Source organism: Branchiostoma floridae, chromosome 18 (genome assembly GCF_000003815.2).
Source record: "Branchiostoma floridae strain S238N-H82 chromosome 18, Bfl_VNyyK, whole genome shotgun sequence".
Lineage (NCBI taxonomy): Eukaryota > Metazoa > Chordata > Leptocardii > Amphioxiformes > Branchiostomatidae > Branchiostoma > Branchiostoma floridae.
In genome coordinates this window covers 13,952,482-13,972,056 of record NC_049996.1, presented here as the reverse complement: position 1 = coordinate 13,972,056, position 19,575 = coordinate 13,952,482, and the positions used below count along the sequence as shown (strand labels likewise).

Sequence of the window (19,575 nt, the reverse complement as noted above, 5' to 3'; positions counted from 1 at the left end):
GTAAGTGTGACTCAGTTCTAAACTGTTTAATGATTGTTCATTGCAATATCAACAAATATCACCATGTTAAGTACAGTCATGTACATGCATTTGTGATTTAACTATTGAGAGTTAAACAATAAAGCATATATTTGATTCTGCAAATAAAGACTTTTCAAATTGGCTGGACATAGACTTGTACATTCTATCATTCACTACAAATTGTTTTGATGTTTTCCATAGTGAAGACTCCAGTGCTGGGTAGACAAGGTTTTTGGGCAACTCCTTTACGTTGAGCTGCTGCTGATGTATAACATTAATGGGTTAATTTCTTCCTCGTACCTGTAGAATGAATCACTGTTTGAGTCCTGAAAACTCAGGTCATATGGCCGGCTAGATTTTTGAGTTAATCTCATCCGTGACCTTGGAGGTTCCTGTGCCCCCATTTCTCTGCCTTCCTCATAGCCCGCTCCTTTCTTGGACCCAGAGTATGAACAGCAGCTGTAACATGATCTTCCTTTCCCTTTTACTGAGAACTCTTGTCTTTGTTTGTGTGTGTCCTTTGTTTTTATCCATTCCATTTTTTCAGCCAGTTTAGGATTATAGCTATCTGTCAGCTTGATGAATGGACCCTTTGTTAGGGATACTGAATGTTTTAAGTGTTCCATTTGCTTTCTTTCCTTTTTCACTAACTTTCCATACACTGTGTTATATTCACCTGATGTACTGCTGACATACACTCCATCTGGCATATCCTCATCTCTTGCTTTCTTTGATTTCCTTTTCTCTTCCCAAATGGACAGACCATTAGAGAGGTCTTCTTCAGACACCAAGTCAACGGAGTTGTCATCTTCTCTCTCATGAGGCAAATATTCAGGACAAGTCTTCTCATCCTGAGGAGAATGTTCGAGAAAAGCCATCTCATCCTGAGGTGAATATTCAGAACAAGTTTTCTCATCCTGAGGAGTATATTCAGGACAAGTCTTCTCATCCTGAGGAGAATGTTCGAGAAAAGCCATCTCATCCTGAGGTGAATATTCAGAACAAGTTTTCTCATCCTGAGGAGTATATTCAGGACAAGTCTTCTCATCCTGAGGCGAATGTTCGGGAAAAGCCATCTCATCCTGAGGTGAATATTTTTCTCTCCCTGAGGCAAATATTCGGGACAAGCCTCCTCATCAAACACCTTCACACGTCTCCTTAGTTTCGAAGAGATTTTGTCTGTGGTGTCTAATTTTGAACTTGACTTTAATAGATTATCATGTAACAGATTCAGTACTCTTTTTTTCTTCAATCTTTTCACTTTAGGGGTCTGAGACTGGTCTTCACAAATGTTTCCATCTTTCAGAAATTTTGAGGTTTTTCTTTTTTTGATGTCACCTCTTTCCAATACAGAGGAAACGTTAAAGTCACCAACCAGTTTGTTGAGTTGTCCTGATACTTCAGTTTCCTTACTGGAGCTTTTTGACTGGATCAGCTGTTTTGTATCCTTGTCCCTGTCTGAGATCAATGCCACCATTTTGTTTTCTGTTATTGAATGACCAAAGCTGGTCAGTGATGCCATTTCTGGTTCTGAGCCTCTGAGGTTTGTCCCATTATTATTGTTCAAGTCTGTCTCTGACCCTGTGACATTCATTTGCTCATTATTGTTTAAATCTGATTCAGAAATTTGGAGCTTTATTTTGTCATTATCACTTAAATCGTCTACCACAGGGACTTCCATGGGATCAGAATTGTCCTGACAACTGTCTGAAGCATGGTGATCTTGTCCAGTTTTGAATTCTTTCCTGACTGGCTTTGCTGACCCAACATCTTCAGAGTCTTTCTCAGAGATTTCCGGCAATTTCTTCTTTTGTTGTTTTGCGAAAGTCGAACATCGGTAATTCATTATAGGATCATACTCCATGTCTGTTCCACGATATTCAAAAGCCTCTTGATACTTGTTCGCTGCTTGTTCTGGCTGTGTGTCACTCGTGTGCAAATCAGTGATGGGAGTTGGGCAGTACCCTATGATTGTGGATGGACATGTGGGGTCATATTCAGAGCTGGGATGTTCCTGAGCCATAACATTGACCTCAGCAGCTTGGCGCCTCTTCAGCTCTGCTATGGGAGTTGGCCGGTACTCCAGTGTTCTTACCACACAAGGCATGCTGCTGGGTCGGTTTGTGTGGACAGTGGAAACAGGTACTCCTCCTGGGTGTGAGGACTCACTCACAGATGGTTCATTAGGCACATAGTTGCCATGGTGATGACCAAGATCCCCCTGCTCTTCTTTCATTGCATTCTGGACATCTACGATAGACTCGTTGACAATGTCATCAATGATTTTGAGGACTGTTGAGATGTTGTTGTTGTGAGACTGGCATGTAGAGTGTTCCTGTGCAACATCACTTCCTGAAGGGTTGTTGGTTGATACTGTTTGAGCTAAGATGGAGGGGTGGGGTTGGGAGCAGAGATATATATGTTATGGCACGTGACTGATGGCATATGGCATTTTCACAACACTCAATGTTATTAGTTTGGAATCAACTTTTCAGTAATACAATTCAGACTACATGTGGAAATTAAACTTTTCCACACCAATTTAATTTGTTGCTTCTCGGAAAAAAATTAAAATCAAAGTTTTTTTGCAAAACGTCCAGGGTGGAGAGATCGAGGGGCTTACTCAAGTTGTGCAACATAAATAACAACAGATTTAACAAATAATTTTTCGGATTTCCTTGGCATATTTTATGCAAGGAATCAATATTTTTATGGTGGTCCTCAATTAGCAAAGCCCCAATTCTGAAATACAATAATACACATTCCAGAATTTGAGGCCCATAGTTTATTTGGTAACGTTAGTCAGGAGAGGTAGTGAAAATTTTTCTTCAAATTGGTATAAATAGGACAGCAGAATCCGAGAAGCAACAAAGAAAATCTTTTTTTCAGGGCAGATATTGAATTTGTCTGATACAATGTAGTCCTTTTACAAAAATGCTCCAACCACTTTCGACTTATGACATAACATGAAAATGAAATGATTTTGCATTTTCCAATCAAAGGTTCTGTCTCGGGAAATATAACGTTAGTTGCCGGGATTTTATACCTCTCCCTCCCATAGGGGGAACTCGAGGCCGACCACTAAAATCCCCGCGATCCAATCTCTGCTTGGAGAATAGAGAGTAATAATCATGGTTGGGTTGTCAAAACTATTTTTTCTCACCTTGCTTGAGGTGGCAGTGTGAGCTGTCACGTACGTCATCGGCCTGAAAAGGGCACGGACTGATGTCGAAAAACCCTGACGAGGTAGACATGTTTCAGACACTTGAAAACGCTGCCTTTACAAGAAGATGACGATTCTGACTATCCATCGCAATTAGATGTTCAACTAATGAGATACTGGTTGCATGTCCGCCAAATCTTTGCATTTTTGCCGGGGCGCCGAAGGCGCCCGGCTTTGTGCCCGGTTTAATGGTTCGTCCTTGGATGGGTCTGCTATGGTCGCAAAATGTACCGTGCGTTTTTACGACAATTCTCAGCCCTTCTCAGCCCTTCAAATAAACGCAATGTACCGTGCGTTTTTACGACAATTCTCAGCCCTTCTTAGCCCTTCAAATAAACGTTGTAAGAATACTGTTTATCCATGACCTCTACTCGTACAGAAAACATTGCAGCGCTCATTAGCAAAGTCTAGGAAAGGAAAATGTTTCTTGATTTGCAGTAAAACACTGGTCATGTAACATTTGAGGAGTTGTCGTTAAATCGCACGGTTCATTTTGCGATAGCGTTGACGGGTCCGGGTATTTAGCGGAATAACCCGGAATAACCCGGAATAACCCGGAATAACCTTAATAAAGGATGAAAGCTACCGAAATACAGTGTGCTTTGATAAGTTAAGATCGCAGAATGCAATATTTTGGCATAAAATAATGTATATATGGCCATGGGAACAAGAAATATTACGGTTATTCCGGGTTATTCCGGGTCATTTCGGGTTATTCCGGTAAATACCCTCACGGGCGTTGACGGTGCGGAGGAGGTGAGATTTTTATCGTACAGAAATTGGTACAGTTTGTAAAGTTATCTTTCTGGAATTCGGATGTATTAAAATATAACATTACATTCTAAGGCGTAGTGTCATGTGAGTAAAATGAGCACGACATTTGACGAAAGATTTTGTGGAGGGTATACAGTCAAGTTTATTGTGCAACGATTGGAACAGTTTACGTGCGGGTGGGAGGGGGGCGTGCGTCTATATATGCAGCTGCAGGAGGTCCTGCAGGACATTTTCGATCGTAAGAGTAACGTACAATTTGAAAAGATAGTGATCATGAATTCGGACACATTGAAACATATTTCCAAGGAACGGTATATAGTTTTTTTAGTAAAACCAGTGTGTGGGGATTGACGAGAATTTAGATAGTTTAATGGTGCACTGTGCTTGAGCCGATGCGAGGCATTATGCAGGGCATTTTTGATTGTAAAAATATCGTACAAGTTGAAAAGATGGATCGGATTCTAATACATTAAAACATACATTTCCAAAGAATAGTAGAAAACAACGGATTGTAGCTAACTGTTAAACAATCAGCAAAGCAGTTGGCAAGATGTCACACCTGAACTTTTGTAGATTTTTGCTTTTTGTTGGTACTAGTAAGATGTTATGTGATCAAGACAATATTTTCTTTCTGTTTCAGTGACGCCTTAGACTGTTCTCTGCTATATATACAAGTGACACAGTAATATACAGAAACTTACAGCTAGCAAAAGTCTGTACTCAATAAGATTTTACACAGTACACATTTATACTTCTTCTGCTGAAATCTACGCATTACATTTTGCATCCAACCAAAGAGGTTTGAAAGAGAGTCCTTGATCCAACCAAATTAGACCTTGAGACCTATTAACAGATCATTGATCACTGTGCATTTTGCACATACCAGACTCAATCGTGCCACTGAGCACTGCATTTTGCACACACCAGACCAATTGTGCCACTGAGCACTGTGCATTTTGCACACACCAGACCTATCGTGCCATTGAGCACTGTGCATTTTGCACACACCAGACCTATCGTGCCATTGAGCACTGTGCATTTTGCACACACCAGACCAATCGTGCCATTGAGCACTGTGCATTTTGCACACACCAGACCAATCGTGCCATTGAGCACTGTGCATTTTGCACACACCAGACTCAATCGTGCCACTGAGCACTGTGCATTGTGCAAATAAAGTCAAGCAAAGAACACATATATTGTGAACAATGTGTGAATCTATTTTATCGGGAAAATACCACCAAGGTGACATCATTTTCAGTGGAGATAATAGAGGCAAACAATGCACTGCAAATGCTTTAATGGCAGTTGTTAACCACAGTACTTGCAGACAAGCAATTACCTGGACAAGTACAGACCTTGATGGTGTACTTTTTCAAGGAGATGCACTATACACCTACATAAAACCATCACTAAGATCTGGTGTGGAGTTCCTCTCCGTTGATGATATTCCAGACTATTTGCAACTTTACAACAATACTGTACGTGTATCAATAAAAGAGTCTTACACTGGAGACATATTTGCCACAGAAGCAGTCTATCCTTATTACACCTTAAAGAAAGCCCTAGAAGCAGCATTTGCTGAATCCAACACTTGTCTTTTCATAACAGCACATGGAATAACTGGTTCAACAGTAGCATTGTTGCACGCTGATAACAAGTATTTTGTTTATGACTCACATGCCAGAAGTCCCATAACAGCATTGCCAGATAGCCATGGCACTTCTACTTTAAGCATGCACAGTTCAAACAGCAATCTAGTTTCATTCTTGCAACAACTTAACTGGAACACAACATGCAATTTTGAGGTTGTCCCAGTACAAGCAGAAAATGTTTTCTTATCAGTTGAACCTACTGGTATACACATTATCAATCTGACTAGCAATGTTTCTTCTATGATTGAGTCAGAAAACTGCTTTCAAGTTCAACAACAACACACATACACCTTGGTTAAACCAGAGTTTGTATCTACGAAAGAGAACCTACAACAACCAAACACAGCATTTCCATTTGCACCACATTGTAACCAAAGTACTGGGAAAAACATTGTGCCATGCACCACAAGCAAACATCCAAGTGCTATGCCAGAGAACAGGAATGAAGGCCTCTTGAATCAATTAGTAATGTCACCAAATGCAGCATCAAATTTAAATGATAAAAAAGTGCAAGGTCTTGCAATCCAAAGCGCAATATGCAAGGACAAACAAGAAAAACAAACCTATCAACAGAAGACAGAGAGTCTTGCAGAACAAAGAACATCATACAAAGCAAAGAAAGCAAATGAGACCTGTGAGCAAAAAGCAGCACAGCAAAGAGCATCATATAAAGCAAAACGAGCAAATGAGACCCCTGAGGAAAAAGATGAAAGACTTGCAAAACGAAGAACATCATACAAAGCAAAACAAGCAAATGAGACCCGTGAGCAAAAAGATGAAAGACTTGCAAAACGAAGAGCTTCATACAAAGCAAAACAGGCAGATGAGACAACTGAGCAAAAAGCAGATAGACTTGCACAGGAAAGAGCAAAACGAGCAAATGAGACCCCTGAGCAAAAAGACGATAGACTTGCAAAACGAAGAGCATCATACAAAGCAAAACAAGCAAATGAGACCCCTGAGCAAAAAGCCGAAAGACTTGCAAAACAAAGGACATCACGCAAAGCTAGCAAAGCAAAAAGAGCTGAACAAGAATCTTCACAAGAAAAAACGCAACGACAGAGGAAAAACTGTGATAGAGTGAGAAAAACATTGGCTACAAAATATGTTAGAGAACATAGCATAGACTATACCAGTGAACAATACAAATCAGACTTTCCTGCATTTCATTGCTATATAAAACAGCAGCCAAAGTACTACTGTAGCATATGTAGACAATTGTTATTTCATGACCAAGTGCGAAACTGCAACAATGCTGTCATAGACAAAATAGTCAATGATATTTCTGGTCAACATCATCTCTGTTCAAAGTGTTTGATTTGTCTTGAAAAAGACAAACCCATACCCAATGCTTGGACTAACAATATGGATCCAGGTGACATTCCAACATGCCTGAAACAACTCAGTAGAATGGAAACAAGACTTGTCAGTTTGAAATACACCTTCATCAAGTTAATTGTATTACCAGGTGGACAATTTGGTGAACAAGGTCAAGCCATAAGTTTCCCTACCAACATTGAAACTACTTGCCAACTGTTACCACATAGCCAAGATACAGCTGGGCTAGTAATAGTACACCCTTGTCAGACAAATGAAAGTAAAACACAAAGAACAGACCCACAACACATTGTACGATTTTCCAAAATGCATGAAGCTCTTACATGGCTGGTAACGCATAATCATCTATATTCACATGTGAACATAGCTACCTTTGAAAACTGGGTAAAAAAGTCAAGTGAATTCAATCCAATGATCACAGACGCCAATGAACCAGACTTCTCAAGTGCACCTTCTACTGTCCAAGAACTCTCAGCTTTTCCCTGTAACTACATTAATCCAAATGTCCAGTTACAATCTCTGTTGCAGAATGTAACAGACAATGTCCCAGTGATATCACTACCACGTGAAACATCACCACCACAAAGCATATTTAAAGAGACTGATCTTGAGGAACACTGTTTTCCACAGTTATACCCATATGGTAAAAATGGCTTCAAACAGACGCGTGATGTACAACTAACAGACTTACAGTACTTCCAATCACGTTTGCTCAATATCAATGATTGCTGGAGAAAAAACATCCCATGGCTCTTCTTTGCCTTGAACTCGTATGAAATCAAGAAATTGTACAGTCAGATATCCATTGTATGTAGAATGCAAAAGCAGAGTAATGTTAGATCACAATCCATAGCACAGCCACTAACAGCAGGCGATCTGCATCATGAAATTGATCAACATGTTGAAAGCACATCATACACTTTTATGAAGAATATACGTGGAACAGCAGCTTACTTCAAGGACCAACTGCTAAACTTGCTAGCAAAAATAAACACTATTGGACCACCAACATGGTTTGTCACTGTGTCTGCTAATGATTTAAACTGGCCAGAATTGTTCATGACCCTGAATCCTGACCTGACCTATGAAGAAGCTAAAGCATTACCACAACAAGACAAATGGAACCTAATGAGATCAGACCCTGTCATGTGTGCGATACACTTTAATAGACGCACTGATGCACTTCTACGCTTCATACTGAAGAGTCCACAACATCCCATTGGTAGAATCAAAGATCACTGGATTCGTGTGGAATTCCAATTAAGAGGTTCTCCACATTTGCACTGTATGTTCTGGGTTGAAGATGCCCCTGACCTTGATACCATACAAGGAAGACAAAATGCTCCTGCATTCATTGACAAATATCTTTCCACACAACTGCCAGATGACAAGAACTCCCTCTTGTATGAACTGGTGTCCAAATACCAGACTCATCATCACACCAACACATGTAAAAAGAGACGAGTGAACTGCAGATTTTACTTCCCTCGAGAAGTTTCAGATACAACAAGGCTCAGACTAGATGTTGATCCAAACAGAAGTGCACAATTTTATGTCACAAAACGAACACAACAAGACATCTGGATAAATGCGTACAACCCAACATTGCTCATGCACATGCAATCCAACATGGACATACAAATGGTTGGCTCCAAGTATGGTGCTGCTTACTATGCATGCATGTACATTTCAAAAGCTGAGCCCGAAAATCTTCAGACGGCCATTTCTGCTGGTCTGTCTGACCTCCCACGTGACAGTACACAAAGAACACGATTAGCCAAAATTGGCAATACAGTGCTTAGTCATCGTTTGCTCAGCGCACAAGAAGTTGGATACAAACTTGCAAACCTACCACTGATAAGATCCTCAAGACTAACTGTCTCAATCAACACAAAGCCACCCAAGAGTAGAACGCGCCTGCTGAAACCTAGAGAAGAACTTGCAAAACTTGATGATACATCAACAGACATTTTCGTTCAGGGCACTGCCCAATACTATGCAATGAGACCTCATGGTGACCCCTGGGATAAAATGTCATTATACACATTTGCTGCATCATACTTTGTGAGCTCAACAGAACCATCAAGTGCCTGTGAATGTTTCAAGTTGCAACAGTGTGACAAATGGATAAAAAAACGACGCAAATATGCATGTGTCAGAGGTACAAGACTGAGTTCTGCAAATGGAGATGACTATTTCTATGGTCTGTTATATCTATTCTGCCCTTGGAGGAATGAAAATGACATACTTAGTGACTACACTTCTGCCCAAGATGCTTTCATTGCAAAAAAGAATCTGTTTGACTACAGCCTTGCACAACACATGCACTTCACATCAGAAATAGAGCAAGCTATAATGCAAGTACGCCTGCTGTCAAATGATCTTTCATCAATTGCTGATACTCTTGCACCCAATGTGACTCATCAACAGCTACAAATCAACGACGAATTTGACACTGAAGGGCTTTATCTTGATCCACAATGGACAGCACGAAATGCACATCAAGCAGCAGGTACCAGTCAAACTACCACCAACAATGTTGACAGCACAATTGAAAATCTTACTATGCTACATGATGAATCACTGACATGGAATGCTTTGACCCGCAACACAATGACTGATGATGAATTCTACCAAGCACTAAGGAACATGTCACATGACCAACAGCACGTGTTTAACACAATCAAGGCACATTTTGTTGAATTGCAAAGACAAGCACCTAATGAAAGCAATTTCAAACCACAACCTTTGCGACTTTTCGTAACAGGAGGAGCAGGCTGTGGCAAAAGTTTTCTTATCAAAGTAATCAATGAATACTTGATCAGAATTTCAAACCACCCAACAACTCCTGTCGTACTTACCGCGCCGACAGGCGTCGCTTCTTACAACATAGGTGGCTCCACGGTACATTCAGCTCTATCACTACCTGTTGATCATACCCGACGAGGAAAAACTGACTACCTACCACTCAGTGCTGAAAAACTGTCGCAGCTTCGACGCAAATTCAACAATGTTCATACAATTATCATCGATGAAATCAGTATGATAAGCAATGATAGACTAAAACATATTCACCTCCGCCTATCAGAGATCAAAGACACTACCAGTGACCAACATAGCTACTTTGGAAACCTGAATATCATTGCCTTTGGTGATTTCTACCAGTTGAAACCTGTGTTTGGAAAATTTATATTTGAGGATTTACAAAATCAGGAAGAATGTCTTACTCATTTGTGGAGATCATTCTTTAAGCCCCTATTTCTGACAGTGAATCACAGACAAAATGGTGACAAAGAGTACACAGAGCTTTTGAACAGAGTACGTATTGGACTTCCAACAAATCCAGATATTGCACTCCTTTCAACTCGTCTCAAGACAAAGTCAGAAATTCAACATTCTGTATTTTCATCAGCTCTACATATCTTTCCAACAAGAAAGCAAGCTGCACAGTACAATAAAGAGCAACTTGAAAGACTGCACTGTCAAACAAATACCCATGTACATGTACTTAAAGCAAATGATGAAATGATTGATGGTCCTGTAAATGCAAAAGACATTCCTACAAATGAACTCATATCAACAGATTCAAGTGAAACAGCTGGTCTTGAAAAGGACATTCATCTTGCTAAAGGATGCCGTGTTATGTTGTTGAGAAATATTCTAAGTGAAGATGGTCTTGTAAATGGTGCACAAGGCACTGTCGAAGACTTTGAGTTTCAAAACTCTGAAACTAATGAACAATCAAACCTTAATGAACAAACCGTTACTGGAGTTTATGTTAAGTTTGATAACCCCAATGTCGGCCGCACAATACAACAGCCTTGCAAGAACAACGCTATTCTTATTGCACCAATCACAGCAAGATTTTTTGCACGCTATAGCACAGTTTTCAATCGAACCCAATTTCCACTTCAACTTTCATATGCCTCAACAGTACACAAGGTACAGGGCCTTTCTTTATCAAAAGCAGTACTTGACATTGGAAAAACAGTGTTCAGCCCTGGGCAAATCTATGTTGCACTCAGCAGAATTACCTCACTTGATGGCTTAGCATTACTAGACTTTAAACCAAGCAAGATTTCAGTATTTGCATCCGTGATAAAAGAAATGGACAGACTAACTAAAACTATTGTAGAAGAGTCAAAGCCTGAACACTCAGAAGGCACATAATCATATTACAGTATACACTATCTACATGTACCTGACCCTACAAACTGGAACACATGTCATAGTAACAGATAAAATATGACATACATATACTTTTATGATAGGCATGACAACTTACAATTCTCTGAGTGCTGTCATTTCCCCAATGCTACGAATCATGCACGGCAACTTATAAGTTACATCACAAACTTGCTAAATGTAACAACCCCTACATATACAGAAATGACAATATATTTTCATGTATCAACAATAGGAACAGCTAACATGTACAGTCAAACCTCTATATGCAACCACCCCTCGCAAGCAACCAACTCTCGTATGCAACCACATTGAAACAGTCCCGTCCGTTTTTACATAGTTATGACCCCCTCCCTAGCAAGCAACCCTAAACTCCAACCAGCAACCACCTTTTTTCAGTCCGAAAGGGGCATTCAACCTCTATTATGCAACCAAAACTGAAAAATTATAAAAGAAATGAGCCTGTTTCTCTTTTCTTGGCATTATGGTTCACAACATGTTGCCCCCCCCCAAAATACCTGAACTCCAACCATGCATGCAGTACCTGTAGACCTAACAGCAGCACCTGAACTCCAACCGTGCATACAGTACCTGCACACCTGACAGCAGCACCTGAACTCCAAACGTGCATGCAGTACCTGTGCAGCTGACATCAGCACCTGAACTCCAACCGTGCATGCAGTACCTGCACACCTGACAGCAGCACCTGAACTCCAAACGTGCATGCAGTACCTGTGCAGCTGACATCAGCACCTGAACTCCAACCGTGCATGCAGTACCTGCGCACCTGACATCAGCACCTGAACTCCAACCGTGCATGCAGTACCTGTGCAGCTGACATCAGCACCTGAACTCCAAACGTGCATGCAATACCTGCGCAACTGACAGCAGCACCTGAACTTCATACCTGCATACAGTAGCTGTGCACCTGACATCAGCACCTGAACTCCAACCGTGCATGCAGTACCTGCGCAACTGACAGCAGCACCTGAACTTCATACCTGCATACAGTAGCTGTGCACCTGACATCAGCACCTGAACTCCACCCGTGCATGCAGTACCTGCGCAACTGACAGCAGCACCTGAACTTCATACCTGCATACAGTTCCTGCACACCTGACATCAGCACCTGAACTTCTTAACTGCATGCACTAGCTGTGCACCTGACATCACTACCTGAACTCCAACTGTCCATGCAGCACCTGCACAACCGACAACAGCACTTAAACTCCAACCGTGCTTTCAATGTGATTTCCACCGTTCAAATATTGCAACATGAATCCTGCTTCAATGGAATCCACATTGCCTGTAGTTTCACCATTGCCGCGTCAATCACGCAAAAAATTACTCCAAAAAGGTACTTTCATATAAATCACTGTATCTGTAGAGATCATACTGCACCTTCAATGGTATATGTACATATTCCTCAATGATAGCTCTACAATTAAAGTTCTGATATACAATTAACAACACTCCTTGCATCTTGTCTTCATCTTCTTTCTTGACTACATATATTTCCTAACCATAGTAACATTCTTGTCTATTAAGTCTCATTGGAATTAAAACACACTTACATCCCCATTTACTCAATTACATCCCCATTTACCTAATTGCCATCAACTTAAGTCAAACATCTTCAAATTGTAATACAAGCACATGATTTTGATATGGTAGAATGCTGCTGTGGTGAACAGAAAGGGACATAAGTTTGGTCCTCCTAGCATCTTGCATTCAAACTATACGTGCATTTTTTTGCCAGTGCCAAAGTAGAAGCTGAACAACTTCAGATTTTTAAAATGCCTAAAAGTGTCTATATACCATTGATATATACACGCAAAAAACGCCCCTGCAGTTCCAACACAAGCTTCTAACAGAAACAAACTTACGACACTTCTTTCTTACTCAAACAGCAGTCTACCACACAAAAATCATGACTGTACCATGCTTACAAGAGGAGATAACACAGTATTTATTGGCAAACACCGTAGTTCAGGCACAAAGTAATGCAATACAATACAAAAGCTGCAGACATTCTTCTGTTTATAAGAGGGAGGTGAAAAATGTGTTGAATGGTAGAGGAATGCGTCAAGTTTGCGACCGAATAATTTGAATTATGGTGTTTGTTCGCCTCGCATCAACTAGCACCTGGATTCTGTTACCGCCTAATACTTCGCCTCACCTGCAGTTCACATGACCCCCGCATAGCGCTACTAGAAAGGGTTTTAGAAGGAAACAAATCAGCAAATTTATGCTGATTTTCACATATTTGTAGATTGTACCCTGCACTGAAACATACTTAATTTTTGTAGCTTGCTTCTGCACCCTACTATAAATTTTGAAGCCTCAAACGTTCTCACTTCAACCTCCTGAACTATAGACATCCCCATTTGGCAAAAACTGTGTTCTCCTACCACAAAGCCCACTAGGTCTCCTGCAGTACCAAAAAGTGCCCCTAGGGGCCCGACAAAAACCAAATCATGTAGCCCACATACATCATCAAATGTCAGATGAATATTTGTACCAAGTTGTATCACAATTTGAAAAATTCCTCCAATATTTGATGTTATCTGCTCCACTACTAGAAGACCAGCAACGTCTTAAGATGATGGCACCCTGGCTACTGAACCCCACAGAAATTCACAACAGTGCCAGCCCAAATAAAATGCCATAAAAAGCTTGCATGAGCCACCGTGTTCTAAAACCCAGTATTTACTACGACAAAGTCACTATACCACCTTGGTATTCCTGTCATTTACCAGCATTTTTTCCCAGTTGAACTCTTGCCTTTCGCCATCTACATTAATTTGGACATGTTCAAAACATAAATTCAAACAACTGAATCACTATAGTAGCATAACTAAAAACTGAAAAACGGTTCACTACCTAATTTTTACTCCAACAAATGATTTCAAAACAACACATTGAAAACTTTCTTATAACCAACTTTAATTCTGTAGCCAAACAACATATAACCAACATGATGTCACAATGACAAACTGGTCCATCTTCAACCATTGATATATATATATATCATAACTAACAAAAGTATACCAAAAGTGTTTTCACTCCTTGTACATCCTACAACTTTCATGATTTCAAACACTTAGGTAAACATTATGAACACTAAAAGACACTTACAATAACAAAAGCCTTATCATCAAAACCATGTAACACACTTAGCAATATCTGCAACAGTGACTCTGGCTTAACTAAATTCCTCAAAACCACGTAACTAACATAAGATAACTTAACCAAAGGCCTCAAGGCCTCATAACAAAAATATAACAAAAGTCTCCTCACTCTTTGTACATCCTACAACTTTCATGATTTCAAACACGTAGGGTTGTACATTATAACGCTAAAGAGACTTAACAATAAGGAAAGCCTTATCCTGGAAACCCTGAACCACACTCAACTATGTCTGCCACTCCAGCAGTAAAGGCGTCAACATACAAATCTTGCGCACCTATGAACTTGAGTGAAAAAGAGTCCTGCAGAGCTTAACAACATGCTCAAGACGATGACAACTTTCAGCTGAAAAACCATCTAAAACATACAAGAAAAAATCAATATTGTTATCATAACATGCAACAACTAAATCGAGGTCGGGAAGTGATATGTGTGATTTTTATAGGAACTGAAATTTGTGTTTACAGGTGATTACATGTAATTCCTCCTAAGTGGTTCAGAGGTACACAGTTTGGGCCGTTGTGATCGTTTTTTTTGTGTGATCGCTTTTTGATCAGAATAGGAATGCATCATTTGCATCAATTTTTGCTTTGTTTTGATATAGACTTTTTCTTTTTGACAAAATGTTGTCGGATAACAATAAGGAAAGCCTTATCCTGGAAACCCTGAACCACACTCAACTATGTCTGCCACTCCAGCAGTAAAGGCGTCAACATACAAATCTTGCGCACCTATGAACTTGAGTGAAAAAGAGTCCTGCAGAGCTTAACAACATGCTCAAGACGATGACAACTTTCAGCTGAAAAACCAACTAAAACATACAAGAAAAAAAATCAATATTGCTATCATAACATGCACCAACTAATCACAAAGAAAACAATATTGCTCTATGCATCATACATCAATAGCATCATACCTCAACATTGTCACTCTTCATTGGCAATCAATCTACAACAATGATTGTAAATATAATACTGAAAAAACATGACAAATGTACTGGTTTACCATGATCATCCAGAACAACTTTCCCAACCATTTCTTCCTTGCATTGATCTTGCAACTGCTTCATATTGCAATAAAGGCAACACAAAATCTTTATCTCTGATGGATCAATTTAAAAAAACTAAAACATACAAAAAAAATCAATATTGGTATCATAACATGCACCAACTAATCACACAAAACAAAAAGTATTGCTCTATGCATCATACATCAATAGCATCATACCTCAACATTGTCACTCTTCATTGGCAATCAACCTACAACTATAATTGTAAATATAATACTGAAAAAACATGACAAATGTACTGGTTTACCATGATCATCCACAACAACTTCCACAACCATTTCTTCCTTGCATTGATCTTGCAACTGCTTCATATGGCAAAAAAGGCAACACAAAATCTTTATCTCTGATGAATCAATTTAAAAAAATACAACATACAAGAAAAAAAAAACAATACTGGTATCATAACATGCACCAACTAATCACCAACAAAACAAAAAGTATTGCTCTATGCACCATACATCAATAGCATCATACCTCAACATTGTCACTCTTCATTGGCAATCAACCTACAACTATAATTGTAAATATAATACTGAAAAAACATGACAAATGTACTGGTTTACCATGATCATCCACAACAACTTCCACAACCATTTCTTCCTTGCATTGATCTTGCAACTGCTTCATATGGCAAAAAAGGCAACACAAAATCTTTACCTCTGATGGATCAATTTAAAAAACTAAAACATACAATAAAAACACCAATATTGGTATCATAACATGCATCAACTAATCCCCAACAGAATTCACAGTATTGCTGAATGCATCATACATCAATTCCACTTCCTCTTGTTCCAACAACTTCTCCTCAACATCGTCACTCTTCATTGCCAATGAATCTTCACCAATAATTGTAGATACGATACTGGAAAAACATGTTAAATGTACATGTTTACCATGATCATCAACAACAACTTTCACAATCATTTCTTCCTTGGATCGCTCTCGCAACTGCTTCATGTTGCAGTGAGGGCAACACAGAAACTTTGTTTCTGTCGGATCGATCTTCCTTTTACATGAGTTACATTTGTAAAACCTGCTAAGTACTTGACTTCCAATGATTGTACCGGTTGCTCTGACCTGGTCTATCTGTTGAATCCCATCTGGGGCATATATAGGACCTACTTCGTTCACCACTGACTCAGGAAACGTGCTCAGAAATCGTCTTCTGGCAAACAACTTAACTTTAGCGTCCACACCATAGCTACGCCCTAACTCTAACACATGTGGCTGCCAAACACACAAGCGAACAGCTCCACTTGTGTCACCTACGATAACATCTGTCTTCTCTCGCTCATCACCTGAGTTAACTGTAACTTTCTCTGTTTTATCAATGGAAAGCACCTTCACATTGACTCTTACAACATCATTCACAGAGAGGTAGCTAATGTCCTTAACACTTACAGACCTAATACTAGGTCGTTTTGCTGGAAATCCCACATCTGCTGTCGACTCCACGGAACTCTTCTCATTAACCACAAAGTCGCTTGATCTCATCGAACAACTGCTCACTTTACTGATTTTGCATGGGCTGCTGCTCTGTTCTTTCTCACAAAAGAAACTCCTCTTCTGAGGACTAAAACAGATTCCTTTCCTAGACTCGTCTTCTGAAGTTTGAAAATCAAACCGGAAAAACTTTGACTTTGCCCCGTCTTTCATTGGCGACACGTTGTGCACATATCCCGACATCTCCGATGGTGTCTCCATCCTAAAATATGAACAAAAAAATCTCATTAATATATCGCTGCATAACTATTCAAAATAGCTCTTAGATCATACCCACTACAACCTCAAATATTTGACATTCTCACTGCTCAAAATACCCCACACCTCCCACTATACTATGTAAAAGTAATACAAAAATAACAAGTCACACTACCGCTTTTACCATAGCAACAATTTGATTAAAAAACTTTACCTACATCGTTTCAAACTAATAAAACTACTTAACACACCCACACCACCTAAAAGTGTGCACATACCTTAGCACAAGACACTGCTAACAAAACGACCAAGAATCTAGCGTCCCGTCGTCCCTCAGTCAACCTGACAGTCCAACTCACACCTAAAAAATAAACATATAAGTTACATATTGAAACATTAAACAAAACAATAAATTAAATACCCGCAAAAAATTCGTGCCAAACGATAAATTACTTTCATAAACATGCCTATAATATAGATATATATCTGCAAATTACCCATGCAAAACATGCCATAACAGTATATATAACAGCGTCACAATGCTATTAATATATTGATCTTAAATTATGCATACCACTACCACTGAACTCTTTGTTCTTTACAACTAATTAGGAGAATTTACATCTTGACCTCTGCATTCCCATTACACCTACATCCTGCACAACATTGTGCAAAACCTCTGCCGTCATCACGCCCAACAAAACATCGACCAAACACGTGTTACACAAAAAAAAATTCTAAGAAAAATACACCACAACAAACCTTACCTCACAAAATCACCAAACTAGAAACATTTCGCTTAACAAACTCTACTCCATAAATTGTTATTTCTTTCTATCAAATCACCAAATCGGACACAAACCTGTACACAATGGATCCGCACCCCACGCAAACCAGTCAAGGACGCAACTCCGGCCTCACCGGACCCACCATAACATGTTTATATGCTGCCGTATGCAAATTAAGATTCAGACATCCCTATTACGGACGTGGTAGAAAGCAACACGCCAATTTGATCGTTGATTGGCGGAGAATCGCAGACTGGTTTCTGATTGGTTATACAAGTTGTCTGGTAGGATCCCCCAGACACGTATAAATATCTTCAGCACGATAATTTTCATATCCAAACGATTCAGAAGCTTGAGAAGTATTGACCGTCCATAATCTGTTCATTACATATTCGTACCATGTCTGCCTGTGAAATTTCTGTCACGAAGAAAGAACGACAATGCACATCCGGGACCTCTTCCCGCCTTTGGCTGTGGTCTCGCACCGGAGTTTCTTTTACGATTTTTATATCCGGCACACAGCGCACACAAGGGATACAATTCCGCCCACAAAAGTACGCCGGAAAATCCAATTATACCAGTGAACAAAGGTTTCCAGCCAACTTCCCATAGATTTTAGATATAAACTTCTAGTTTAATAATGATGCACATTTTACTGGAACACAACATGAAATTTTGAGGTAGTCCTTCCAAATGCGCCCCGGCCAGCTTTTTTTAAAAGCTTTCTTGTTACATTATGTCTACCTTTTGCTGCAGGGTTGCCTAGGTCAGTGATATAAAGTGTGGCCCTGCAAAGCTCTAATGAGTTAAATTGTACTACATCTCTCCTCGTTCTCCTCATCCGACCACAGTCCATAGGTGCACAGTTCCTTTTCCTCTGTAGTCGTATACACTGCCTTCCTAGCGAGATGATCTGGGAACTGCCATCGATTTTAATGATCTAAATGCCTTCTTTAGAAGGTTCCATTGCCATACTCATACATTAAACAACTAATGAATAGTATGTTACAATTCTAAACTCTATCTTCGTACACAAAAATAAAGCGCATACCAACAAGCTTTCGATCAGACGTCAGCAAATGATCAATTGTGCTTGCAAATCGGTATCGGCCCCGTCTCGGTTGAGCGAAATCAGAGGACAGATCGAAAGCTTGTTGGTAAAAGTTTTATTTTTGTGCACGGAGTTTAAAATTGTAACATAATGCTGACTACTGTCACAGATGAACTTACATTCAACTAATAAGTATCTATATTTTCTTACCCATTACCCGTACAGATGCTGGGAATGCTGTATGCATGCTGCTTCATGCGGGAAACCAGGAGAAAAGAATATGAGCAGTACCGAGCCGAGCGGAAGTACAGGAGATTACTGCATGATGACAATGTAATTATTGAGTAAATCGCCAGGTGGCGCGGCTGAACTAAATGTACGACGTTTAAACTACTAGGGTTGGGCTACTGGAATATGAAAACACAACTTGTGTGGTTTGGAACGTTGGATCATATATATGAGCGGTGTGCCCTGTTGTTTATTTCTGTAATCTTTATCCAGGGTGGTCCAAGCTCAGTGCTCTTGCACTGCTTTTCAGTGGAGCCCTGCGTGTTACATAAAAGAAATTAAACATATTC

General features: G+C 39.8%; 2 protein-coding genes across 2 annotated transcripts; both read right to left on the bottom strand.

Annotated features, from left to right (window-relative positions):
- Positions 1 to 44: 44 nt before the first annotated feature.
- Positions 45 to 3,306, bottom strand: LOC118405623. Its single transcript, XM_035805180.1, has 2 exons — positions 3,185 to 3,306; positions 45 to 2,403 (listed from the first exon to the last, which is right to left on the bottom strand). The coding sequence occupies exons 1-2, from the start codon at positions 3,273 to 3,275 to the stop codon at positions 668 to 670; spliced, it is 1,827 nt and encodes a 608-aa protein (XP_035661073.1). The 5' UTR covers positions 3,276 to 3,306; the 3' UTR covers positions 45 to 667.
- A 10,819-nt stretch (positions 3,307 to 14,125) lies between these two features.
- LOC118405383 lies at positions 14,126 to 18,451 on the bottom strand. The gene is made up of 3 exons (XM_035804868.1): positions 18,021 to 18,451; positions 17,437 to 17,519; positions 14,126 to 17,162 (listed from the first exon to the last, which is right to left on the bottom strand). The coding sequence occupies exon 3, from the start codon at positions 17,159 to 17,161 to the stop codon at positions 16,184 to 16,186; it is 978 nt and encodes a 325-aa protein (XP_035660761.1). The 5' UTR covers position 17,162; positions 17,437 to 17,519; positions 18,021 to 18,451; the 3' UTR covers positions 14,126 to 16,183.
- Positions 18,452 to 19,575: the final 1,124 nt, after the last annotated feature.